Source organism: Hippocampus zosterae, chromosome 14 (assembly GCF_025434085.1).
Source record: "Hippocampus zosterae strain Florida chromosome 14, ASM2543408v3, whole genome shotgun sequence".
Lineage (NCBI taxonomy): Eukaryota > Metazoa > Chordata > Actinopteri > Syngnathiformes > Syngnathidae > Hippocampus > Hippocampus zosterae.
This window is the reverse complement of record NC_067464.1, coordinates 1,941,040-1,967,326: the sequence shown is the minus strand read 5'-3', so window position 1 is coordinate 1,967,326 and position 26,287 is coordinate 1,941,040. Positions and strand designations below refer to the sequence as shown.

Here is a 26,287-nt window from a genome sequence, read left to right as displayed (position 1 = left end):
GCACCAAACAATATTTTGATATGAGCCATGGTTTAAGCCTGGGGGAGCCAGTTCATAAGTTCAACCCCCCCCACCCCCCTCCCCCCACTGAAAAACTTTGCCTACCTATCCTATCCATTGAACAACTTTTTGCACTCTGTCTGTCCAGGCCAAGAGGTTATAAGGCCCAGGTTAATAGGAAAGTAGTAATTGGAGTCAAGAAAGGGAGGTGCAGTGGGCGGAGCCAAATTGACCCTGCTTTTAAATGCTGTCCTTTGAATTACAAGTGAAGCATCTTAAGTTATGCTGTGTACAAAATGCATTACAAATCAGGAATTCGTGTTGTTTTTTTTTTCAACAACCCCTAGGTACTGCTTCGGTACTGGTCAAAATTGAAACAATGTGAAAAATTTGTGTTTTTGACTAAGCCCCCTGTAGAATACCACCCTCGATTTAGGACGGTTATTATTATTATTTTTTTACAGTACAGTAGTGCCTTAGCGCCATCTTGTGGCATCTACCGGCATTTGTGAACCTTTTAAGTGGTGCGTCAAAGGACTGGCAATTTTTTCGCTGTTGGCGCCGGGGCTCGATCCCCATCCCCCCCGCGAATAGCGGATTCGGTGATCGATGGAGATTAGTTGGGTCAACAACAGCATGCAGTGCCATAGCTACCGTTTATCAAACACACGACACGTGCTATGGGGCATGGTGTCAGTCAAGCTCGTGAGCGCTAAACCGGGGACAGGCAGACGGGAAAGGTTTGGTTTCACGCAACTTGGCAGGGGGCTTCAGTGAAGAGAGGGTGAGGAACAAATACAGGGAGAGAGAGAGGAAGAGGAAGATGGAGAGCACAAAGACGATCTGAAACAAAAGAGACCATGCGACCTGTGGTCATGAGTCGACATTCCAAACGCACACACATGCTGCACTCACATAACACACACACACACGCACACACGCATACATACACACACACACACAGATCACTTGTAGCAAGAAAACGTGTTCGAGCCATGCTGTCAATGCATGAGCATCAGCGTTTCAGCAAAGAAAACCAGAGGGGGGTGGGGGGGGTGCAGAAGCCAAAACAAGCAGCCACAAAACGAACAAAGGAAAAAAAATATTTGCCATTATAGCTGAAGGGAGGTCGATTTAGAGCGGAACCTCCAAAGTCGCAGACGTGATGTTTGCATTTTGCCTTTTCTTTGGCTGTTTTGGGCAAAATGTGACAGCTGCAGCTATGGAATATTTTTTAAATCGAGTATTGAAGCAATTAGCCCACCGATTGATCGGCGGAAAATTGCTTTTGCGGGATTAAACGCAATAAAATGGGCATGGGTATTATTTTTTGCCCACTTGGGGTCGCCATCCTCTCGTTGTAGTCTAGTGCATTGTCTGGTGAGTGACGTGGGTGTCGGCAAGTTAGAGTGTGGACTTGGCTGGCTGGTAATAGTCTCCGTGCGCATTCTGACTCATTTTACGATGAGTGTACATATAATTTCACATGCATTCATGTTCATATAACAGAGACTTTTAATATTTGCTTGACGTCTTTAAAAAAAGATGGACTTCCGACCCCGTCAATCACAAAAACAAGCCAAGATGTTGCGCAAAATTAACATGAACGCGCCTCGATTTATATATATATACATATATATATATATATATATTTTTTTTTTTTGGACTTCAGAGGTTCTGCTGTGAATGGGCCGGTCACCTGCTGCAGCTGGGCCCTGGTTATACGAATGACAGAGGGGAAGTTGGCGTTGGCGGCGCCGGCCGGGATGGCGGGCAGTTTCCTGCGACTGGTTGAGGGTCTGAGCGGAAGCGGTAAGGAAGCGTGGCAAGAGGAGGAAGACGGTGGCCGGTCCCGGTGCTGGTCGGCAGACTGGCTACGTCTCATGGCCAGGGGGTGGCGCTGGTGGAGAGGGTCCGACAGGGTGCTGAGGAGGGTGTGAGGGCTGGGGGAGCGCAGAGGGATGGGCCCCGAGGTCCGGGTGGCCACTTCCTCGGGAAGGGACGGAGGAGAGGTTGGGTGCTAAGAGAGGGGAGGGTGGAGAGAGGAGGGGCGGTGAAACTGATGGGAAAACTTGTTTCCATATCACTGTTCTCCACGGAATGGAAGGGTATGAGGCTGACCGGGCAATTTTCTGCCTTAGGTGGAAGTGTCAGAAGAAGCTTTCATACTGCGTTTTTTCCACATTATTTTTTTTTAACTGTACTGGAAAAACGGCATTGACAGAACAGTCCACAGTCCACCGGACAATTTTCCGCCTTACAGGTAGTCACAGAAAATGTATCACTGCTCTACATAGCACCGACATGGAATGGAGGGGAAAGAATGTTGACTCTGCAATGCGCTGCCTTAGGAGGGAGTATTTTAAAAAAAAAAAAAAAAAAAAGAAATGTTGTCAAATGCTCATCGCTAATGATGATTTTTGCCATTTCAAGCGAGCAAAACTTCTGAGTGGTGTCACTCACAAATGAAAAGTTCAAATCAACTCAAGCCTGAGCTGCAAATCAAAGCCAAAAGCACTTTCCATGCCGAAACACAATTAACAAAGTGTGGATTTAATGTTCACATGAACCAGTGATTCCCAGCCACAGTGTCTCCAAGTCCATGGTAATCAGCCAAGTAACGAGAATTGTCAAGGTTGAATCGAGGCCACTGGATTGTTCACCAAAAATTTTGTGGGCTTTTTTTTCCTTATCTTCTCAGTAACATTAAAAAAAACGACCTGGACAATTTTACTATTAGGCAAAAGATTTTTGCACTTATGCTTACGCCTTGACTTCATAAAGGTTGGGAAACACAGGTTAGCAAGCATTTTGTTCGTCTCCACAGCAGAGTTGCCATAAATGAGGATTGACAGCAAGAACGCCGACTCAGCAGCCTTTGAAGAGTGTCAATCCCCCCCCCAAAAAAAGCAGAGCACGATGGACTAGGTCTTACCTGGGTGAGGATCCCCTCTGTCAGCGCTTCGGCCGGGCTGGTGGGGGTGACGGGCGGCAGGGCCTCAGCAGGGCCCACACTGAGCTCCAGTTTGTCGGCTTTCGCGCTCTCCTTGGAGGAAGCCGTGCTGTCCGGCTTTGCTTTCCCGGAGCCGGGACTCAGCACGCCCCGCTCCCAACCCGGTTCCTGCAGGACCTCCGCCTCTTCCTCCTCCTGTTCTGAAGGACTGGAGCTGGCCTTGGTTCTGGGCCGCTCCACCAGAACCCAGTCCCGTGAGTCCACGTCCTGCCGGCCTGAGCTGAGGTTGAGGGCCACGAAGCCCCCGCTGCTGGCAGCCCCGTCGCCGTGCTCCAGAGAGGCGGGAGATGGTGATTTGGGAGACCCGCCGCCATCGCCGCCGCCACCGGGAAGGAACTCTTCATCGTAGTGCCAAACCCGCTCGCGACGCTCTGCGTTAGGTGGAGCTAGAGCCTGGTTCACTGGGATGATGGCGTCCCCCTCGGCTGCCTCCTCATCCTCTTGTTTTTGCTGTTGCTGCTGCTGCTGCTGGGCGCTGCTGGGCGTCTGCTTTGTAGAACTAAATTGACACCAAACGGACACTAAGCATACACTGAACAACACAAGGACTAGAGTTGGTTAATTCAGTGCAGTTTGGGTTCAAAATTAGGGTTTCAAGACGTTTTCAAAGGATTTCATGTAAGCACTAGAGTTTCAAATCAAGGTTAATGGTTCAAAGAAGAGTTCTGAGTGAGGGATAGAATTTCAAGTCATGAATCGGGGGTGAAATTAGCTTGAAGATTTCAAAGTAGGTCTTCAAACCAAATTCTGTTTTTAAGGTAAGTAGTAATTCAAACCAGGATTAGGCTTTCAAGACCGGGTTACGGTGTTAATAACAAGTCAAATTTGGTTAGTGCTTCAAATTGAGGTTTCAAGCCCGGTTCGGGTTCCAGAGAGTCTCTGGGTACGTACCAGGCCTCAAGGAATCGTTCTGGATTGGGTTTGGACTCCAGGCCCAGTCTTCTTTCCAGCTCAAAGCTGTGGATGTTGCGCAACTTCCTGAGCAGAGGGCCCTCGCGCTCCTCCGACGACATCTTGACAGGCGACCCCACGCTGGGGCCTCCGTACGGGCTCTGGTGGCCTTGGCTGCCCAGAGGGTTGCTTTGCTCCTCTTCGGCAGCAGCCTGGACGGCAGGGCAGATCGCAATGTGCGCAAAGTTAAGGTTCTGAACTGATGTAGGGTTTGGACAAAAAATGATGTTGATGGTAATTTGCTGTTCACCTTCCACAAGGCCGTGCGTATCCGGTTGCGGTTGCGGTCCAGCTCCTCCCACACGTCAGCCTCCTGCGTCCGCGGCGGGTGGCCCGGAGAACCCGGCACACGTTCGGGCGCGCCGATGTTGTTGTCAGCGTCGCTGAGCTGTTCATCCTGCAGAACCTCCTCTGTGTTCTCACGCAGCAAGTCGCCCGGAATCACAGAGGCGTTGGCCATGCTGAAGCGGGAAAAGATACAGGAAGTGATTTAGACCTATGACATTTATGTTTTGCTTGGGGTTTCAAATTAGGGTTCCAAACTTGGGCAAGGGCATCTAACAAGGGTTAGGGTTTCAAAGCAGTTTTTCAAATTAGGGTGAGAGGTTTTTTTTTTTAAATTTCAAATCCAGGTAAGGATTAGCTGCTTCAAAGCAAAATAGAAGGCTCGCTGTTCAATTTCACACATGGGTCCTTGAGTCCATTTCTTAAGGCCATTCAACAGTCATCCTGTTACGATAGACCTGTGCCTCCAATTTTAAATTGGTGTTTAAAAGAATAACTGAAAGTGTTGATTTGAAAGGAGACGCACCCCATGTGTGCGGGCGTGAGGCGGGTGAGGTGCTGCGGCGTGGTGGCGCTGGCGCTGATCACCAGGGTCCCGTCGGTGGCTGTCGTCTCCCAGTCGTAAGGGTCGTTCTCCACCACGTTGTACGTCTTCATGCTGTTGTCGAACACCGACATCAACAGCTGAGAGGAAAAAAAATTAAAAGGTCAGTCTTATCATGACTAGAGTTGTACCGATCCCATCATGTGACAGGAAATTGGGGCCAATCGTGTGATTTTCGGCGGAATTTTCTTCATTTGCCAAGTAAAGAAAACATTGACTTGATTTGAACTACTCCTGACTAACAGGCGTAGAAAAAGTTATCATGCTGAGATAGCTTTATTCGATTAAAAATAATTTTTAAAAAAATTAAGACAATATTTTTTCTTTATAACACTTTGCCGAGCAATGGTATTTAAAAAAATGAATCACTCGGGTGCAAAAAAAAATGTGATGGAGACATCTCGAAATATCACTGCAGCTTAGTTATGACCATCTTCTCACACTGCCCCCTGGTGGCCAACAAGAGCGCATCAGGAGGAGGCCCATTTACTTAGAGCACTTTTTTAATTTGCTAGATTCATAATTATTCCACAGAGTGCTACATTTCTTTCTGTAGTGATGGCAACAAAACACTCATTTTGTCTTCCTCAACTCATATCCACATAGCTGCATAGTTTGGTATAGCAGAGCATATCATATGTTGTGGGCTGCTACAAATTTGATGTTGGACCACAAAATGGCGGCAAGGCCTTGGTCACCTGGTAGTCTGGCTTGGTGAAGTAGTCCAGACTGGAAATGTGTTCCAAGAAGACACTGAATTCCGCCGGTAGGTGTTTGAGCATCAGACGATGGTCGTACGTGTCTTTTAATTTGCCCACGTGCTCCTGAGTTAACACAAACGCACGCTGGTCAAATGCTTATTTGTGCTTGCAAGATGCTTGACGAGTGCGACTGCTTTTGCCTTACTTTGTCCTTGATCTTCCTCCACGGCAACTGGCCGACAAGGAACTCCACCAGCATGTAGAAGAGGGACCATAGGTCATCGTGGCGACCCATCTCCTGCACAAGTATACCGAGGTTGAGGTGTCAAGTAAGTGGACAACACTGAAGTTGAGGTGTCAAGTAAGTGGACAACATGACACACACATACCAAGCAAAGCAAAAAAAAAAAAATTTTAATGGCCATAACAAAGCCAAAACAACACAAAATGGAGAAAATAAAACCAATTGGACACATGCGCCTTAATTAAACAATCCTGACAGAAACAGCGCACCCAATCATTCGACCACAAGAACAAAATAATGTCACCAAATATTTTCAAAATTAGCTAGTGTCGAAAAGTCAAACACACACAAAAAAGTCAACTACTTCTCAAATCATTCAAAAATTAAATAGCACACAAACGTCAAACATGTCACAAAAGAATTGTGAAAGCAGCTAGCACAAGTAGCAGCTAGCACAAACATGCGTCTAGCATGTAGCTAGATCCGAAAATCCCAAATAAGATTCCGCATCCCTTTCCCAAGTACGCACGCACCCCCAACAAACACACACACAAAAAAATAAGTGAAAAACATCACATAAATTATTTTTAAATGAGTTAGCATAAAAAGCTACACCTTTCACACAATTTTAAAATGAGCTAGCGCAAAATTAGCTCGATCAAAAATCCAGAGGGTGTACCCCACTCTTCCCTGTAAGTGTATCACACCAGATCAGCAAAACACACCGAATTCTAGTGGATTCCCGCAGTTTTGGGACATAACATATTTACCTTATTTTTGTGTGCGTTGACGGACGCGTAACGCACCGTTCCCCGGAATCCTGCCACTGGGCGGGGCTGAGAAAAAAACATGGAGATAAGTTAGTACTTAAAAAAAAAAAAACGTACTGGCAGTGTACGGACGGGTGGGCGGCGAGGGGAGGGACACTTACCGGTCGGACTTCTTGGCACGAGTTGGTGAACTGGCGGGCTAAGCCGAAGTCCAGCATGTAGCATGTGCGGCACGTGCTGGGGAAGCGACCCATGGCAAAGTTGGACTGAAGGAGAACAAAACAAGAACCCAGTGAAAATATGAACAGAAATTAGGGGGGGTGCAAAGTGTGGTGCATTATTATTATTTTTTTTATTATTACATATGAATTTTAGAAGGGCGGCCCGGTAGTCCAGTGGTTAGCACGTCGGATTCACAGTGCAGAGGTACCGGGTTCGATTCCAGCTCCGGCCTCCCTGTGTGGAGTTTGCATGTTCTCCCCGGGCCTGCGTGGCTTTTCTCCGGGTGCTCCGGTTTCCTCCCACATTCCAAAAACATGCATGGTAGGCTGATTCAACACTCTAAATTGCCCCCTAGGTGTGAGCGTGAATGGTTGTTCGTTTCTGTGTGCCCTGCGATTGGCTGGCAACCGATTCAGGGTGTCCCCCGCCTACTGCCCGGAGACAGCTGGGATGGGCTCCAGCACCCCCCGCGACCCTAGTGAGGATCAAGCGGCTCGGAAGATGAATGAATGAATGAATGAATGAATGAATGAATGAATTTTAGAAGACATTTCTGTCGTCATGCTACATGGGTAAATAAAATGAATAAATAATACAGAAATAAATCCCTCCCCCATTTGTGAACAAAACCAAAACAAAAGGAATCAAATACCAAAACAGCTTACTGGTTTGATGTCACGATGCAGGAAGCCCACCGAGTGGATGCTCTCGATCGCCTCCAGGATTTGGCGGCCGAGACGCAGGGTGGTGCTGATGCTGAACGTCCCGCGGCTCATGCTCCTCCTCAGGTCGGCCAGATTACGACCCTGCCGGGGAGACGTGGATTAGCTCGGCTGTCTCAACTGCCGTCACATTTCGACAGCGGTACCAGGAGTTAGTTTGCTGTGCAAGGCACGACAAAGGCAACCGACCTGAAGCTCCATCACCACATAGTTGAAGCGGTCGTTGCGGCCGCATCCCACGAAGCGGCACACGTGGTCCTTCCCTGCGAGGAGCAAAAACGTCTTTTTGTAAGTTCCTCTGACGTGGCTTCGAGGGACTTTTTTTTGTAGGTCTTCTCACAGTGGACATGTTTAACAAATTTCATGTGTGCCAAGTGAAACCGCTTTCGGGGGCTGAATTTTGATCCTAGTGATGTGTCGTATGGCGAGTTATCGTTATTGTTTCGCATCCGTCTGGTAGACAAAATTCAAAATCTGGTAGCAACGTTGAGTCACAAATCTTCTGTGTGCACACGCAAGAACAAAAACGGAACATTTGCCCGCTTTAGCGCGTCCCATCTGCTTCGAATTTGGTAGCAATCAGACAAAAGTTCTCGGACTTGGTTTGAAATCTCTGTAATGAGCCTCAAATGGCCGCTTCAGGACAAAATGGCGGACTTCTTAGCGTGAGGCTTCTCTTAACAGCTGTGCGGCTCTGCGGCGTTTGGGACGAAGATCTGAGGAGTCAAGTTTCAGCTCCGGTTACGTTCGGATTCCCTCGGGGGGGGGGGGGGGGGGGCAGCGCAAGCACGACAACGCTGGGCCGAGGCCATTAGATGGATAACGTGATCTCGGCCCATTGATTTTTCTTTCGGAAGAGGAGCAACATGAAGGACGTTTGAAAACAGAGAGGAGAAAATGTTTGAATTGTTATGTTGTGCACCACCGTATGCTATCGAAAGTGAGTCTCGAATAAAAGCTTCACGCTCTGATTTTGTGGAGTTACGGTAGATTTTGCGCAGCTACTCATCAAAGACACGGCAACCAAATTTTAGGTTGCTAAGAGAAATGCCGCACCCCTTTGGCGCGACACGGTTCAAATTTGACAGCAATCTGATGACATTTCCGGAACGACCGTGCCTTTGAAGGACCCCCCGGAAATGACCTCAAAGTGACCTTAAAAGGTCCGCTTCAAAGCACGACGGGCCGATTTCCGGAAGGGCCTCTGGCAAGAATCCCAAACATCATCTCGGGTAACCAACCTCTGGAGGTCTCAGCGGTCAGAACGATCAATCGGGTGAAAAATGAAACCGATTGGGTCGAATGCGTTTGGAGGACTCACCCTGCAGCTTCTTGAGCACGGCCACCTCCATCTTGAGTACCTGCTTGGGCTGCTGCGCCGACTCCACTTTGAGCGCGACGCTGACCCGGGTCAGCAGGTCCAGCGCCTCGTAGATCTCCCCAAAACCACCGCCCCCAATCTTTTTCACCTGGATGACAAGGGGGGGGGGGGGGCTGAAATAAATTCCTTTTTTCATCACAAATCTAACTTTTTTCAACTAATTAATGACTTAATTTTTTTTAAACAACGAGCAAATACATTTGAATTCATCATTTTTAAGGATAAATGACAAATGAATGCACCAAAAATGACAGGACTCCTGTCTGATGGAAATGCTCAGTGGGCTGGATTGCCCTGCATTAAACTCATTAAGATTCCTCGTGCATCCATCCAGTGCTCTCGTGAAAGACAGGCTGCTATCTAAACACGCCAGCCGTGCGCGATCGCATTCTCAACTAATTTGCACCCTGCCTCCGCAACCTTTACACTCCCACCTCTCAGCGCTAAGTGGGGCTTTGATTTCCCTCTAAACCGCCGGCGTGCCCTTCACCGTCCTCCATGCGGGGATTAACTGCAGGATTCTTATGTAAGCGGCAACACGGCGAGGAGCTAACGCGGCCGGCACTCAAGGAGTTGGTCTCGCTGGCTTTTGTCTCTCTGGGAACGACGCGCCCTCTCTCTTGCCCCTTTTGAACCTCAATTAGGCCCAGAAATAGCAACGGCGAGGCTATTTTTAGACCTCGCTCTGTCGCAATGCTACTCCGCAAGCCTGGAACACGTCCGGTGTGCCTCGGGTCACGTGATTCATCAAATCAGACTGAAGTTGAGAATTTTTACTTTTACGTTTGACTTGGGACATGCTCAGATGAAATGTATTAATTGAACTATGTGACAACTTTACTATTAATATACTGATACCACTTGCCAGGGACTCAAGATGTAACAGATTTCAAATTTAATGGACAGCAAAACTCGTCTGTTTGTTCCAGAATTGTTGTTCACTAGCGCAGTCAACAGACGGAAAGGGTCTTTCCTGGATGCGCCGCTATTGTCATCGACAACAAACGGACGTGCTTGCGTGGCGGCCATGTTGGCAGTGGCAGTGGACTTCGAAAACAGTTTCAAGCTTATTGGGATTTACTACAATTTTGTAACGTACCGGCTATTTTTAGCCCGCCCCCTCCCACCAAAAAAAAAAAGAAAAATATATTAAACAACTTAAACAAGAGACACACACAAATTTATCGACCAATGAAAAACCCACAAAGACAAGTCAAGTCAAGTCAAGTCAACAGTATTTATAGAGCACTTTCAAACAGCCATCGCTGCATACAAAGTGCTGTACATGGAGCGATTTAACATATACAATAAACAGTAAGACGAATCAGTAATAAGTAATAAGTAATAAGGCGGTAGAAAGCACCAAGCAGTAAAAACAATAGCAAATCTAAGTCATGCTGAGTCAAACGCCAAAGAATACAAGTGAGTTTTGAGGAGGGATTTAAAGATGGGCAGCGAGGAGGCTTGCCGAATGTTCAGTGGGAGGTCATTCCAGAGAGATGGACCAGCAACAGAAAAGGCTCGATCCCCTCTGAGCCTCAGTTTAGTTCTTGGTACGTCTAGCAAAGACTGGTCCACAGACCTGAGGCGCCGGGCAGGGGTGTAGGGGCGTATGAGCTCAGAGAGGTAAGGTGGCGCGAGATTATTCAGAGATTTGAAAACAAAGAGGAGGATCTTAAAAATAATTCTAAAATGAATGGGGAGCCAGTGAAGGGATGCCAAAGTAGGAGTTATATGCTCCCTCTTACGAGTACCAGTCAAGAGGCGAGCAGCGGCATTCTGTACCAGCTGAAGGCGCTTGATGGAGGACTGGCTGACTCCAAAGTACAGGGCGTTGCAGTAATCGAGCCGGGATGTGACAAAGGCATGAATTACTGTCTCAAAGTGTTCATGTGAGAGGAAAGGTTTTATTTTGGCCAGCTGTCTAAGGTGAAAGAAGCTGGATTTAACAACGGCACCAATTTGCCGATCGAGTTTGAAATCACTGTCCAGTTTAAGTCCCAAGTTTGAGACCGTTGATTTCAGATAAGGAGATAGGGGGCCCAAGTCTACAGGATGGAATGTACAAGGTCCACTGGGGCCAAACAATATCACCTCTGTCTTCTTTTCGTTGAACTTCAAGAAATTTTGTGCCATCCAGGTTTTGATTTCTTCCAGACAGGATAGGAGTGGCCTTAATGAGAAGGTGTCTTTCTTGCTCAGTGGGACATAGATCTGGCAGTCATCTGCATAGCAGTGGAAAGGAATACCATGTTTCCTTAAGATGGAACCCAATGGGAGCAGATACAGCGAGAACAGCAGAGGCCCCAGAATTGAGCCCTGTGGAACACCACATGACAGGGGAGCAGTGCGTGATTCAGAGCAGCCAAGGCTGACACAAAAGGTCCTGTCAGCTAGATAGGACCTAAACCAATCAAGAACACTCCCGCCAATGCCCACCAAGTGCTGCAAACGAGTCAGCAGAATACTGTGATCCACTGTATCAAATGCTGCAGTTAAGTCCAATAAAACCAGACACACGTGGTCTCCAGAGTCATTTGCCAGGAGGATGTCATTAGAAACGCGTAACAGGGCTGACTCCGTGCTATGCATCGTCTTGAAACCTGACTGGAAGACCTCCAAGATGTTATGTTCATCCAAGAAAAGTTTCAACTGCATGTGCACCACTTTTTCCAGAATTTTGGAAAGTAAGGTTAAAGTCACACTTAAGCTAACTGCTAGCTGTTCAAACATGAACTAAGCTAACACAGCTTCATGTTGGTCTTGTGTTTAACTGACAAGACAAAATACCACAAAAGCTTATTTGGAACCATTGAAAAATGATGGCAATGAGTTAAAGCAAACTAACGGATGTATGCGCAAAGTGGCTAATACATGAATACAGAGTCTGCTGTGACCGACTACTGATGACTCGCTTAACCCAAGTAATGAATTGACCACACTTGCTTGAAATTTAGCCGAGACTCCACTCCACTTTCTTAATTTTTACCAACTGCACCTTGGGACGTGCTTGAAACGTGAAGCAATTCACTTTGGACTTGCACAGATGTGACTGACGACTCCTTCTGGCTAAACCAACGGCAGCACTCACCACTTTCCATCGTTCCTTGACCAGGGCGAGCACGCTGAGTATGTCGGCTTGCTCCGCTCCCCCGCTCATGCCGCCTGAAGAACCGGACCGCTACGCTGCCTCTGCCCCGCGCCCTCCACCACTCTTGAGCGACAGTCTCAGATGGGGCCGAGCATCTGGAACCTGTCAAACAACTCTGCGGATGAGAAATGATACAAAAGATGACCAAAAGATGATTTTTTTAAAGTCATGTCACGTATAAACGCACATACGTGACATTGTGAAGCGACTCCATGAGGAATATATACTGTAGGTACTTGAATGTCGAAGAAAGACAACGTTGAAGAATGTAGACTTTGCTCTGTAAATTATATTGTGAGTGTAAAGCATGTATAAATGTGTAAAAATTATTGTACCTTTAAAACTAAAATTGAGTCTAAAATGCTGGCATCAAAAGGTGACTACTCACACACATCCACACACGCACACAAATACATGTATATGTATACATATGAGGGCGGCCCGGTAGTCCAGTGGTTAGCACGTCGGCTTCACAGTGCAGAGGTACCGGGTTCGATTCCAGCTCCGGCCTCTCTGTGTGGAGTTTGCATGTTCTCCCCGGGCCTGTGTGGGTTTTGTCCGGGTGCTCCGGTTTCCTCCCACATTCCAAAAACATGCATGGCAGGCTGATTGGACGCTCTAAATTGTCCCTAGGTGTGAATGTGAGCGTGGATGGTTGTTCGTCTCTGTGTGCCCTGCGATTGGCTGGCAACCGATTCAGGGTGTTCCCCCGCCTACTGCCCGGAGACGGCTGGGATGGGCTCCAGCACCCCCCGCGACCCTAGTGAGGATCAAGCGGCTCGGAAGATGGATGGATGGATATATATATATACCTGTACATGTGTGTGGGGGGGGGGTGGACATGCATGTTATATACATACATATATCGTAAAATCTTAAAAACCAAAAAATATGTATATTAAATATAATATAAATATATATCTCCTCCTTGTGTTTGATTCCTGAGTGTCAAATTGCACAAACCTGACAAAAACAAAAACTTTTTTATTACCATATCCAACCACAATTAGGATTAAATGAATTCTAAATAACACCATTTTGAAAATAGCCATGATTTTTTTTTTCTCTACACGCCCAGCTGTCACTGAAAACACAAATGTGGGCCCTTGAGCTCTAAAGCTTGCCCATCACTCGAATGTCTACGCTGCAGCTGACAAGACGTCACAAGTAAGCCTTCAGCTTGGGAGCAAGACCTGCCAGCATCTTAGCAGCTGGCTCCAAAAGCAGACCGCGCCTTCGTTGACTCCCACATCACTTTCCCCCGGCGATTTACCAAAGAATCGGAACCTGACGACGGAAAGATTAGCGACGGTTTTAGCTGCGTAGTAAGAGATGCTTCCCCGTAACATTTGCACAAACATTTCATTCATCTCTCGACACATGGCGTTTCGTAACAGGCCTTCACGGGGACTCTATCCGGAACATCAAAGAAGACATCCATCAAGTTTTTAGACGGGACAACATCGCACAAGGCAGCCGTGAAACACGACCTCGGCCTCGACGCGGTTGCCATGCTTCAGCACGTGGATGAGACGCGGCAATGATGGATTGTCGTCTGTGGGCGCTCAACTGCGCTGTGCTTTAGTTGAACCGTGGTCACGGGAAGGTGACTGCAAAGTAGAGCTGCACGTGTCATCTAAATGATCAAGATGTGGTGTCGAATTTTAGATGCATTTCCAAGCAGCCTTTCATTTGACTTTAATTCAGGAGGGGATGTGGGCAAAAAATGGATGAATATAATTTCATGGAGGTTTTCCAGTCAAGTTTTAAGATGCTGCATAGAACAGCGTTAGCACTGTTACAAGTGTGCACGAAATCATGCAACACCTCAGCAAATGTTGCCAGAATTGAGCTCAATGAGTGTCAGACAGATTAACTCCACAAAAGCGTTGAGTGAACTTCTCCCACGGAACAACAAGCGGCCAAAAAGGAGCAGATTGTGAAAGCGACACCACCCTCCAAGACCGCCATGAATCACACACATCCGTGATCCACACCATCCTCCTACCATTTCCATGGCGACCACCGTCCTGTGCCAGAGTGGCTCCCAGTGTGATGCAGCCACAATCCTAAATACAGACTCAAATCGTAAAATTGTGTCAAATTCATTTGAATCACAGCGCATGTATTTTATTAGATTGTGTGCGGGGGGGCTAATGAAGTGTCCTGATAGGGTAAGTGTCACGAGTTAGCATTTCAAGCTGCTTTAAGCCATTTTATTTCCTTCATACAAATATAACTGATTTGGGCTTTTTTTGTTCTCAGTACATCAATGTTTTTTAAATGTATTTATTTTATTTATAAACAAAGGTTTGTTGCAAATCTGTTTACATTTTTTCTAAATGTGCTGCACATCATTTTTTTTACGTTTTTACATTGCTACTTTTTGCATGCATATTTGCGTACAATGTTTACTTGTCTGCTACATACACATATTCATATTTTGAAAATTTGTTCTCCTGATTATTAAATAACATTAAAAAGAGATGGGGTATTGTTATGCTACATAACTACGAATTATATATATTTGAATTTTAAAAAATATATAAATGTTAAAATATAAGTACACCACAAACTAAATAATATATTAAAATAAATGCAAGGGCATAATGAAAATATAAATGTACAGCAGAGCAAAACATGTCCAAACTATAAATATGTAGTAAAACATGGATTAGCATAATATAAATGTTTTAATATAAAGATGGTGTGCAATTGTTTTTTAAGATTTAAAAATGTGCTACAGAAAATCAATACAATAATACTTTCAGAGAAATGTGTGGCAAAAAATATTTTCCCATTGTGTAAATTCTTGAACGAAACATTGTAATTTAAAAAAAAAAGAAATGTCTTTTAAAACAATATTTATCAAATGTATGTGAAAGCGAGTGTGACTAAAATAATATTTTTCTACCAGCGGTTAGCTGAATATGTATTTTAAAAAATATACTGTATGTGCAGGTAAACATGAGCAAAATATTTTCATACACGTGAGCAGCAGAATATGTATTTTTCAATATACTGAAAAATATATGCGTGCCAATAAAATAACATTTTAATATAAATGCTCAACAGAAAATTATTTGAAAAATGAATAAATACCTGCACATCTCAAACCACATCTGACTCCATTTTGTGCTGCACATGCTGCTGTGGAGCCAGCATGGGGCGACATCCACCCACACGCCACCGTCCACCACCGTCCACTCAGCATCATGCATTCATGCATGATGAGCTGACCCACGCAAGACTCGGCTGTCTCGTGAATATGAGCCGCCGGCGTTCAAATCACGCGTGACTATACAATACGTTCACACGACCACGAAGCTAAGCAAGCGGCTTGCCGTGTTTTCAGAGTGGGGTGGGGGGGATGCACCGCCGCCGCAGTGAGCGTGGACACTAACAGCAACCGTTGCGTGGCGAGAACGTTGCCAAAGCAGCAGACGGACACTAAATGGCGTGCAAACGGACGCTATTAATCGTGGCGACACAAACCGCGACGCTGGGGGAAAATGGCGAGGGACGCGAATGCGAAGTGAAGGTCTTTACCGCGCCTTGATCCGAAAACGAACAGCCCGGGTGTGGTTAGAGAAGGGCTGCTACATCCGCGGAAGAGGCCCGGGGCGACGCGGAGCTGGATCCCATCGTGGCGTGTAGAGGGAAAAAGAAGGTAGGAAAAGGGTCCCAGACTGGTTTCTCCTGCTCAGGGTTGTCACCTCAGCATCTCTTGTGTGGGTCGATGCGGACCCGTGACGTACAGTGACGTGACTCGACGTGACGTGAACGACGGGACTTCCTGCGTGCGCGCCCCCGAGGCTTCAATCCCTCGCAACAAGCCAGCCGAGCACGCGCACTGGAGCTTTGTCGTCCCCACAACGTGTTGTATATGTGTGCATCGCCATCTATGTACTGTATGTATTTGTTTATTTTTAAATAAAAACGAAACAAAATAGTTAGCACGTGTTCTGTTCTATTTACGATAATATTAGTTTAAAAAAAGATTCAAACGTGAGAGTGATTACCGAAAATCTGCAAGAATGTTTATTTATTTGAACACACATTCAGTATGGCGGTGAAAAAGGTGAAGATTGTTTAGTTTCGCCTCACTTGCCTAGAAGAATAACTAGCAGCCTCTTTGCTGACTGAATTTCAGTACATTAGACCCCCGACCCCCACCCCGCATACTCGACTGGCCCTTCTGTGCGGAGTTTGCACCTTCTCCCCGTGTCTGCGTGGGTTTTCTCCGGGTACTGCGGTATTGTATTGTATTGCATTGTATTGTATTGTATTGTATTGTATTGTATTGTATTGTATTGTATTGTATTGTATTGTATTGTATTGTATTGTATTGTATTGTATTGTATTGTATTGTATTGTATTGTATTGTATTGTATTGTATTCCAAAAACATGCATGGAAGGGGGCGGCCCGGTAGTCCAGTGGTTAGCACGTCGGCTTCACAGTGCAGAGGTACCGGGTTCGATTCCAGCTCCGGCCTCCCTGTGTGGAGTTTGCATGTTCTCCCCGGGCCTGCGTGGGTTTTCTCCGGGTGCTCCGGTTTCCTCCCACATTCCAAAAATATGCATGGCAGGCTGATTGAACACTCTAAATTGTCCCTAAGTGTGATCATGAGTACGAATGGTTGCCCTGCGATTGGCTGTCAATCAATTCTTTGTATACCCCGCCTACTGCCCAAAGACAGTTGGGATAAGCACCAGCACGCCTGGGGCCCAGGTACGATAAAGTAGTTCATATAATGAATGGATGAATATCTAAGGCGGGGCTTAACGAACCAAATTACAGCCCGTGTTGCCATGGAAACAGCCTATGAAACATCCCATCTTTTGTTCCTCCAAGTGATGAATGTAGCTAAAGACGCTTATAAATAAAATGTATTATTATTATTATTATTATTAATGCTGCCAACGACAATTCAGAGAAATCTCCTGGCACAGTTGCCAGGGATCGGCTGATTTGGCAAATGAAACACTGCCCTCTGCTGTCAACTTTTTGTGAGTGAATCCGGGAGCTTCTTTATGTTTATTTTAAAGATTTCTGATTGCGGAATGTGGTACCAAAGGGGGGCGACCCCCTAGTTAACATGTCTCGAGAATGAATGACCTATAAAAGTGAAAATAGCTGCAGTATGTCTGCTTAGAAAATAACAATATTCTCCAAGTGATTAATACTCACCTTTTCTTGTGAATTTACATATGTCTGGTTTCTGTGGGGCAAACAATAATCAAATAAACATTGTTTTTCTAATCGTCCGAGTGAATCATCAATATGTCCGCTGCTCCTCTTGGATCACGTGACAATGACGTCATTTCTTCCAGCCGGGTCCGTGCCCTGTTGGTGTTAGCTGACAGGCGGCTAACCAAACACGCTAACGATAATTTAGCTAATTCGAGCTAAACCACTTCCTCCTTCCTCATCCGGCAACAGCCACTCCGAGCCAGCTGGCAAAAAGACCGGGTGCCCCGATGCGTTTCCCGCGAGGAGGATGGCTCCACCGCCTCCGCACCACTTAGTCCACCATTATGTGTTAATTTGTTTCACGCTGGCGTCCTATGAGTTAGGCGTGACAAGACGGTAGCCAAAGGTTCTTGTCCCGTGCGGGGCCGACGACGGCAGCGAGACCTCACCCCCCTCTCTCGCCACGGCCGGAGGATGCTGAAGCTTTTCGGCGCCCTGGTTCTCGTCGGACTGGCCATGGCGTGTCTCACCTCCTGGGTGCTGAACAGCTATGACACGGCTTGGCACCCGAAACGGAGTTTACGAGACCGGGGAACCTTTCCCCCGTTTCCCGGGGACCAGCTGGATAACATATTCTGGTTTGTACAGGTGGGATTCTTTTCTATTTTAATTTTTATATATATATATATATATATATATATATATATATACCTTGACTGAGCCAAGACCACATTATTTGACTTATACTTGGGCAAACTAAACCATGAGACATACAGTATCTTGAAAATCCTGTCAGTCGTGGTCACTCGTATCTTCAGGCACCAGTGTATGTCGAGATGAGTTGAAGAGTTTTATTTATTTATTTTTTAAATACAAGTCATGGCTTGTCGCCACCTTGTGGCAATAGTAGGCAATAGAAAATATTTTACTTTTGGGAACCTGCAGTTATTTTCAGAAAAACAAGCCTCTTTTCTGAGGCACTCTAGGATGCAACAAGATGGCGACCAACTCCACATTGGCTGGCCGGAGACAAGTTTTTAACCTTGAAACTGGGAGGCAGACATGCTAACTGCTCTCCCAAGTAGTTGTAGCTGAGCTATATGAATGACTGACATAAACGGTGCAGTGAGTGCAGAAGTGTGTCATTGTCAGAGGAAATATTGGTAGACTTTGCCCTCTTGCGCAACAACAACAACAGCAAAAAAAAATGCTGGTAGTCAGACTCATTCTTATGTCATTTCCAGCTCCTTTGTAGTCATGGATCTTTTTAGCTACCCTTTTCAAAGAAAAAACAGAAAAAACAACCAAATTTCTTTTTCTCTTTTGGTGTTCAGCTTTACAGTTATCACGTTTGTTGTTGTCATGGCCTCTACTTCTCTGCAGTCTACCTTTGCGTGGTCGCACCCCTCCACCCAAAAAAACCCACACAAGGCCGAAATAAAACTCAAATCGTTATCAATTTGCCCAACTTCAGCTTTACTGATGCCACCCACGTCTTCTCCAGGTGTCCGACATCCATATCAGCCGCTTTCACGACCCGAGACGGATTCCCGACTTTGAAAAGTTCTGCACCAACACCATCGAGGTGATCAAGCCGTCACTCGTGCTTGTGACAGGTATCGGGGAAAAAACCCAAAACAAAACATCTGACCGTCAATTTAAATGGAAGGATGGAGTCTAATGTTAAAATCCATCGTTCCGTCAGGCGACCTGACCGATGCCAAGACGGAGAGCAAGGTGGGCTCCCTCCAGCATGAAGTGGAGTGGCAGGCGTACCACAACATCCTCAAGAGGTCTGGCGTGATGGAGCGCACGCGGTGGATCGACATCCGGGGAAATCACGGTAATGGATTGCCGTCATCATAACTCGTCTTAAAACTCATTTTACTCTTTGGCTTTTCTCTCGCCACGAGACTAGATTTTTAGCTTGACTCTTTTTGTTTGTTTTTTTTTTGTTTCTACTGTTTGTCTCCTTTAAAATTTCCCAACAGCTAATTTGGACATGTGGAAGTGCTGCGTTTTTAGCCCCAAGACAGGAAAGACTTGAGTTCCCCCCGTTGTCTCGTGCTCTGCGCGCGCTTCTTGAAAATGAAACCAGATCCCCACGCACAAACGAGGAAGGGACATCTTGTCATGTTAGACCTCAATTAGGGTTGATAGCTTTGCTGTAATATGAGCTCGTCTCATTTGTCGGATGAAACAAGTCTCATCGACCACAATCTTTTTTTTCATCATCAGAGTTTTGATCAAGTCCTCAGAGGGAAATGCTCCATTTATGAAGCGATATGTTGCGTATTATAACTTTGTGGTGTTTTTGTTTTTTCCGTCTGCTCCGTCTGATCCTCCACAAATCAGGAAGTAGCCGACCTAAACAGACGGCTACAAAAACAAATCGTTAGCCGAGCAGCATAGCCACTTCATCATTTTGGCATGTTTTTTTGGAAACCAAAAATGTAATTATTAGCAAAGTTGGTATATTTTATGGATTTGGAAATGATAAGTTAAAAATGACTTTGGAAATGACGATAATCACTTAACGCAATATACATTTCGGCAAATTGTTGTAAAAGTTCCGACTTGGTGGAGTTGTTTGATTGCTAAAAGCAAATGATACGTTGGTATCTATCTATCTATCTATCTATCTATCTAGCTATCTAGCTATCTAGCTATCTAGCTATCTAGCTATCTAGCTATCTAGCTATCTAGCTATCTATCTATCGAGCTATCTATCGAGCTAGCTAGCTAGCTATCTAGCTATCTATCTAGCTATCGAGCTAGCTAGCTATCTATCGAGCTAGCTAGCTATCTTTCTATCTGTTTTTTAAGCAGTTCGAAAATGTACAGGAATTATTTGTCAAAGGTTTTCTTGAGAGGTGCAATTTTGTTCTTACTGAATTGGGGCAAGTGCGACAATGACTGTGTAAATGTTTGCCTGCCTTTTGTCCAGATGCCTTCAACATCATGTCGCTGGACAGTGTCAACAACTATTACCGGTTGGTATAAGTATCATTCGACGCCCAAAAAAGGTGCGTAACGCGCTTGTGAAGAAGTGGCACGTTCAACGTCGGATGTGATCTTGTGCACTCTATAGGAAATACTCGGCCAATCAGAAGGTGGGCTCCTTCCATTACGTGCACTCCACGCCCTTTGGAAACTACTCCTTCGTGTGCGCCGATGCCACACTGACGCCGGGACCCAAGAGGCCGTACAATTTCTTCGGGATTCTCAATCAGGTGTTGCGCAGCATACGGCCACGTAAAATACGGCAGCCCTTGCATCAGATCCTTTTTACGTTACGTTTCTTTTTTTAATTTTACGTTTGTTTTCATTTTGATTAAATTTACGAGTGACAAATCACACCCATTCCCATTTACTCAACGGGCCAGGCTCCGCCCTTTTCAAGCCATACCCACATTGTAAGCAAGGTTATTCCACATTCAAACTGGAAAAGAAACATTTTTGTGTTCGTTTTGAATTTTTTTTTCGCTATGGCTGTACATCCGTAGCTCCAGAAGAAAGAAAGTCAAACAGTAGTTTACGTGGCTACACAACCCTTAGTGACCTTTTTTTTTTTAATCTTGCACTTAACAAGTACTAAAATGAATTATTATAATTATATAATAATATTAATATTGTAATAATAATAATAATAATGTAATATAAATATAATAATATTAATTATATACATTATATAATATTATGTATTATTATATATTATATATAATAATAATAATTAATATTTTAAAAGAAAATAAAAGCTAACAAACCTGCTTCAGAAAAATAATGAAAAGTAACTGATTTGAGAAATCAAAATGAAGAATCTAAAAGGATTCCAACACTGATTCAGTCGATATTGAATGTGGGGGTGGCATCGCCAAGTGGACAGAAAGTGTAATTACGCCTCACGTGTATATTTTGTATTGGCAAGCTCAGTATTTTATTCCTCTCCATTTATATAGAGACAGTGATTTTGCTAACTGAAGGATAAACCGGCGCCTACTTCGCTTGGTTTATTCATCAATACGCTCAAGTGAGCCACAATAGTATTTGTACTGTTAAACTAACGAACTAAGTTGATGTTGCGCAGACTCAGATGGACCTGCTGGACACGTTCAGAGTCGAGAGTCTGAAAAGCAACCAGTCAATCTGGTTCGGCCACTACACCACCTCCACTATCGTGTCGCCGTCTCCGGGCATACGGGAGCTGATGAGGTGAGCGGCCATTTTGGAGCGCCTCTTCTTGACAAGTTCGCCATCTTGGCTCAATGCTTTCTTCCCGCGTCTAGATCGGCCGTGGCCTACCTATGCGGCCACCTGCACACGCTTGGCGGCCTGATGCCCGTCCTGCATAGTCGGCATCCTCACGGCACGCTGGAACTGGAGCTGGGCGACTGGATGGACAATCGCAGGTCAGGGTCATCATCTCTCAGTTGATGAGATTTAGCATCGCCATTCATCGGAAAATTCAAAGGGAAAGACGTGCAAATGAAGTGAGAACTGATATTTCCAACCAGGTACCGGGTTCTGGCCTATGACCACGACCTGCTGAGTTTCTCCGACTTGAGGTTTGAAAAGTGGCCGGCGGTGCTCATCACCAACCCCAAGGATGCGCAGTACATGCATCCGGACCTGGAGCCGTTGGACCGCATGCGGAGGTCCACGCACATCAGGTCGGCTCTTCTGCGTCCTCTTTTTGAAATGGGACCGCGTCTCTTCTAAAGATCATTTGACGGCGACGCGTTACGTCTCTGAACAGGGTTCTAGCCTTCTCTGAGGCTGCCATCACGGTGGTGCGTGTCATTGTGGACGGCGAGGCGCTGGGTGAATGCCACCATGTCGGCGGGCCCCTCTACGTGCTGCCGTGGGATCCGTTGCGATACCTCACTGGGCTACACACCATCCGAGTCGAGGTGGAGGTCAGTCGACGTGGCACCGGCGTCGTGAAGTGTGAAGATAACCATAGAGTGCTAATATTTGTCCTTTTTTTTTTCCTTCTCTGGCTAATTCAGGACTCGTTGGGCCGCAGCAGTGCGCGGGAGCAGCATTTCTCGCTGGCCAGGGACGGCGTGACCCCGAGCTTCGGTTTTGCGCAGTCCTTCATACTGCTAACGGATCACTACGTGGTGGGCCGGGCGGTTTTCGTCATCACCATGCTGCTCAACCTGGGCTTGCTGTTGTCCTTCAGGTTCATGCGCCACTTCCCGCTCGGTCGAGGTGAGACCGCCACCGCTCGCCGCCGCCGCCGCGTCATGAAGCGCCACACGTGCGCCTGATTCAATGTACGCCGTTAGCAGGGTGGTCCTCGCAAGCTTGCATGTCGCTGCGGCTGGTTAGTAAGGTGGACCACTTCTTCTACTCCCTGCTGCTCTTCAACCTGTGCACGGCTTTGGGTGAGACGGCCCCCACTTTTTGTTTATCGCGGGCCGCTTTCTGCGCGGCGGCTAAAGTTGTGATGCTAACGTGGTCGCGTTTCCCCCCTCCCACAGGGCCGTGGTTCATCGGCGAGCTGATTGACGGCCACAGCGGCGCCTGCTTTGCCTTTGGGGTGTTTGTCAACGGACACTTCCTCGAGGGCAGCCTCACTTACGTGGTGGGCGTCATTCAGGTGAGCTGGGATTCCAACCCCCCCCCCCCCCACCCCCCTGGCCTCCCTCCATCGGCTGCCCATGCAAGAATTCATCTGAAGATTTATTTTTTCATTTTCTTCCCCCCACCCAGCTGTTCTTCTTCAACATGCCGCTCACCTTGTACCTGTGCTGGAGCCTCCACCTGCGTTGCCGCGGCAACACCTTCCGCTCGCTACTGCTGCGCCCGGGCTGCCGCTGGCGGTGCCTGGTGGTGCACCTGCTCATGCTGCTGCTGCTGGCCTGGCAGGCGCACTCGTGCTACTTCCTGCTGGAGACGTACGGCCTTTTGGCCTTCCTGCTGTCGCCCGTGCGCACGTGGGCGCTGGGACTGGGCCTGGTGCTGGTCTACCGCGCTTGGACCTGCCCCATGCCCTCCTGGAGCTCGGTGGCAGGCGGCGGCGGCAACGGCAAGAGCGTCTCGCCGTCCTCCTGACAGTAAAATACCACTCTCGCCGCAATCACCGTTCACCTCCGTATTATTTACTGCATTATGCATGTTTTTCCAAGTGTAACGCACCGACGAGCACGTTCCTGTGCTGTTAATGTACACCGAGTGGTTCTCAAACTAGGGTCGCTGGGGGTTCTGCAAAATACGATGGTGCCAAAAGATACAAGTTGAGTCCTTTTTTTTTTTAAATCATGGAAAATAGAACCTTATAATATACTTCAAAACACAATGATAGAATCAAAAAGAATGTAAAAATTTCAAACAGTTTGTGCTTCCTGATTGAATGCAATTCAATTCGTCGTGCTGCTCCCTCTGATGTGCACGCCTTAGCCTCCGGGTCGTACAAAACGAAGAAGTCACTCCTTACTCGCGGTGACTCAATTAGCTTCAATATGATTCGCCGTGGGCGGCCCGGTAGTCCAGTGGTTAGCACGTCGGCTTCACAGTGCAGAGGTACCGGGTTCGATTCCAGCTCCGGCCTCCCTGTGTGGAGTTTGCATGTTCTCCCCGGGCCTGCGTGGGTTTTCTCCGGGTGCTCCGGTTTCCTCCCACATTCCAAAAACATGCGTGGCAGGCTGATTGGACGCTCTAAATTGTCCCTAGGTGTGAGTGTGGTTGCGAATGGTTGTTCGTCTCTGTGTGCCCTGCGATTGGCTGGCAACCGATTCAGGGTGTCCCCCGCCTACTGCCCGGAGACGGCTGGGATAGGCTCCAGCACCCCCCGCGACCCTAGTGAGGTTCAAGCGGCTCGGAAGATGAATGAATGAATGAATGATTCGCCGTTTTTCGCAGAAGATGAAGAATGTATGTTTGGACATTGTGCCAATTGATGCTCATCATTAGCCCGTTCGTGGCGTTTTCCATTATGTGATGACACCCCCATCCCAAAACAAAGACTTTTTTAGTTAACGCCCTTCGGCATTCAGAAATTCATCTCTTTGTAAATTTTGGGAAGGGGGACCTTAAAAAAAAACAAAAAAAAAAAACAACAACACTCACTTATTTGCTTTTTTTGTGAAATGAATTTGTTAGCCCTAGACATTTTTTCCCCTTGAAAATAAGCAACTTTTTCATGATGGCATTCAAGGTTCAATTACCGTTCAGATATTGAGGGGGATCATTGAAAAAAAAAATCTCCCCTGTAATGAGGCCCTGGACCATAAATAGTTTGAGAAGCGCTTGGTGTACACGAGTGGATAAAAAAAAATGGAACGAAAAAATGGAGACGGTCACCCATGAGCTGCTGTGATTTGTTTACTTCTGCACTTTGTTTTTCAAAGTGTTGCCTTCTCGTCGCCACTGCCAAAGGACTTCCAATAACAACCGCAACCACTTCCTGTCAGATTATGTCGACTCCAAAATTTTGCCAGTATTTCCAAAAGACGTTACAAACGAAATTTTCTGATGTTTTTACGAAAAAGGGAAAAATCTCCATTGTCTTGGGGATTGCGAAGAATCTACGTAGAACGTATGTTATGTTCTTCAATTTCCTGCATTTATTGAAGATGAAATTGTCTTCAGTAAAAGAATAATAATAATGAATTATTCAGTGATATGTAAAAATCGCCCCTTTAGGTGAATTTTAATTAAATTGGCTTGAAAAAAAAAGATTTTGGATTCAGTACAGACTGAATTTCCTGATATTTTATACAAAAATTGACATCAATTGTCTTCACATGTTCACTTAAAACGATTGTAAATTCGATTCAACCAAAAGCAACATTTTCATAAATGTTTCCAAGAACAAGCTTTACACATTCGCTCAAGACTCCCAAGTTCTGGTTAATGGTTTCAAAAATGTCTCTGACAAAACCATAAACACAATTTTTTTTTAACGTAAAAGCTCACAGTCTACACACTAATGATATTTGTTCGGATCATATTTTCCTGTAAGTGTAGTACAGCCCTTGACAGACCAACTGACGTCCGCTCGTGATGTGTTCAATGGCGCTCGGCGGAAGCACTTCTTCCGACGTTTTGCTATCATATCAGCACTGAGCCGTTGGGATTCTCAGGAACGCGAGTGTTTGGACGCACACACAATCAAATCCCACATAGTATTTCAGGACTTTTTTTTGTTTGTTTTATTCCGCAGTAGCTCCGAACAAAAATATCACAACATCCATAGAAAAATCAACGTGTGGTGGCTTTAAATTGTGACAAAAATATCAAGTGAATGTGTTATAGCTGTGAAATGAACCTCTATGCCACTTTTATTTTGATTTATGATAATATTGTGTGATCTCCCCCCAGTACCACCATTTCACCGAGTCGGGCGCTGGGTAAAGGGCATCCCGTTTTGCAATGAAACAAAGGTGAAGGCATCATTTACGAGTTATACTGTGTGATTTTTTTCCCCTCAGATGCCCCCCATTTCTCTGCAACCGGCATTAGATATTAGGCCCTGCAACTTGGCATTTTTAAAAATGACAATCTATAAAATGCTATTCCCTTCCGCATCTCCATTTCAGTGCAGATGTGGCAAAAAAAATATCATTACAAGGCCTCTTTTTTTTTTTTACGAGTGTTATCCCTGGCCCTCCCATTTCACTGCATCTGGCACTGGGAGAAAAAAAAGTACCTTGAGGATGTGAAGACCCCATTTGTGAATTATTGATAATTTGATGCGATTCCCTTCAGCACCACCCTTTTCACTGTGTCCGTTACTGGAATCAAACAGACGGCACTGACAGAAGCTCATTTATGAATTAATTGAAACTAACGTGCATCTTGGAGCAATTTCTATAACCATTGGACTTACACAATAAGTCTAATACGGGATGAATGCTGACAATCTGCGTTGATATGACGGGTGTACCTGATGAAACGTCATGTGTGACATGCCACTGAGCAATCTTGCACTTCCTGTATTTCACAATCCCATTTATAAGCACTTGTATCTCACAATCTAGTTTATATGCGCGTCTCAGTGTCAAACGGAGTTTATGGGCGCCCACTGATGACATCATCATC

At 46.0% G+C, this 26,287-nt stretch overlaps 2 protein-coding genes across 5 annotated transcripts in view; one reads left to right on the top strand and one right to left on the bottom strand.

The window, feature by feature from the left end:
• The window catches only part of ttbk2a (tau tubulin kinase 2a), a 40,920-nt gene extending 25,037 nt beyond the window's left edge, over window positions 1-15,883 (bottom strand). For 2 of the 3 annotated variants that reach the window (XM_052085518.1, XM_052085519.1), the window contains exons 1-14: window positions 15,594-15,883; window positions 11,985-12,159; window positions 8,834-8,981; window positions 7,702-7,775; window positions 7,456-7,596; window positions 6,730-6,834; window positions 6,569-6,634; window positions 5,760-5,852; window positions 5,552-5,677; window positions 4,776-4,933; window positions 4,215-4,425; window positions 3,905-4,116; window positions 2,936-3,512; window positions 1,700-2,020 (exon numbers count right to left, since the gene is read on the bottom strand). In XM_052085518.1, the coding sequence (XP_051941478.1) occupies window positions 1,700-2,020; window positions 2,936-3,512; window positions 3,905-4,116; window positions 4,215-4,425; window positions 4,776-4,933; window positions 5,552-5,677; window positions 5,760-5,852; window positions 6,569-6,634; window positions 6,730-6,834; window positions 7,456-7,596; window positions 7,702-7,775; window positions 8,834-8,981; window positions 11,985-12,053 (2,301 nt within the window). In that variant the 5' untranslated portion in view covers window positions 12,054-12,159; window positions 15,594-15,883. The remainder of the gene's footprint in view (window positions 1-1,699; window positions 2,021-2,935; window positions 3,513-3,904; window positions 4,117-4,214; window positions 4,426-4,775; window positions 4,934-5,551; window positions 5,678-5,759; window positions 5,853-6,568; window positions 6,635-6,729; window positions 6,835-7,455; window positions 7,597-7,701; window positions 7,776-8,833; window positions 8,982-11,984; window positions 12,160-15,593) is intronic. The other variant, XM_052085520.1, reaches the window with a different exon arrangement.
• Window positions 15,884-17,399: 1,516 nt separating this feature from the next.
• tmem62 (transmembrane protein 62) lies at window positions 17,400-25,925 on the top strand. 2 transcript variants are annotated; one of them, XM_052085541.1, is made up of 13 exons: window positions 17,400-17,887; window positions 18,744-18,855; window positions 18,945-19,082; window positions 20,187-20,232; window positions 20,331-20,472; window positions 21,327-21,451; window positions 21,526-21,648; window positions 21,754-21,909; window positions 21,996-22,155; window positions 22,249-22,453; window positions 22,531-22,629; window positions 22,726-22,844; window positions 22,958-25,925. In XM_052085541.1, the coding sequence occupies exons 1-13, from the start codon at window positions 17,714-17,716 to the stop codon at window positions 23,297-23,299; spliced, it is 1,941 nt and encodes a 646-aa protein (XP_051941501.1). In that variant the 5' UTR covers window positions 17,400-17,713; the 3' UTR covers window positions 23,300-25,925. The 2 variants fall into 2 exon arrangements, with proteins under 2 accessions (XP_051941501.1, XP_051941502.1); XM_052085542.1 differs by having other exon boundaries at window positions 17,401-17,887; window positions 22,534-22,629.
• The last annotated feature ends 362 nt before the right edge of the window (window positions 25,926-26,287 follow it).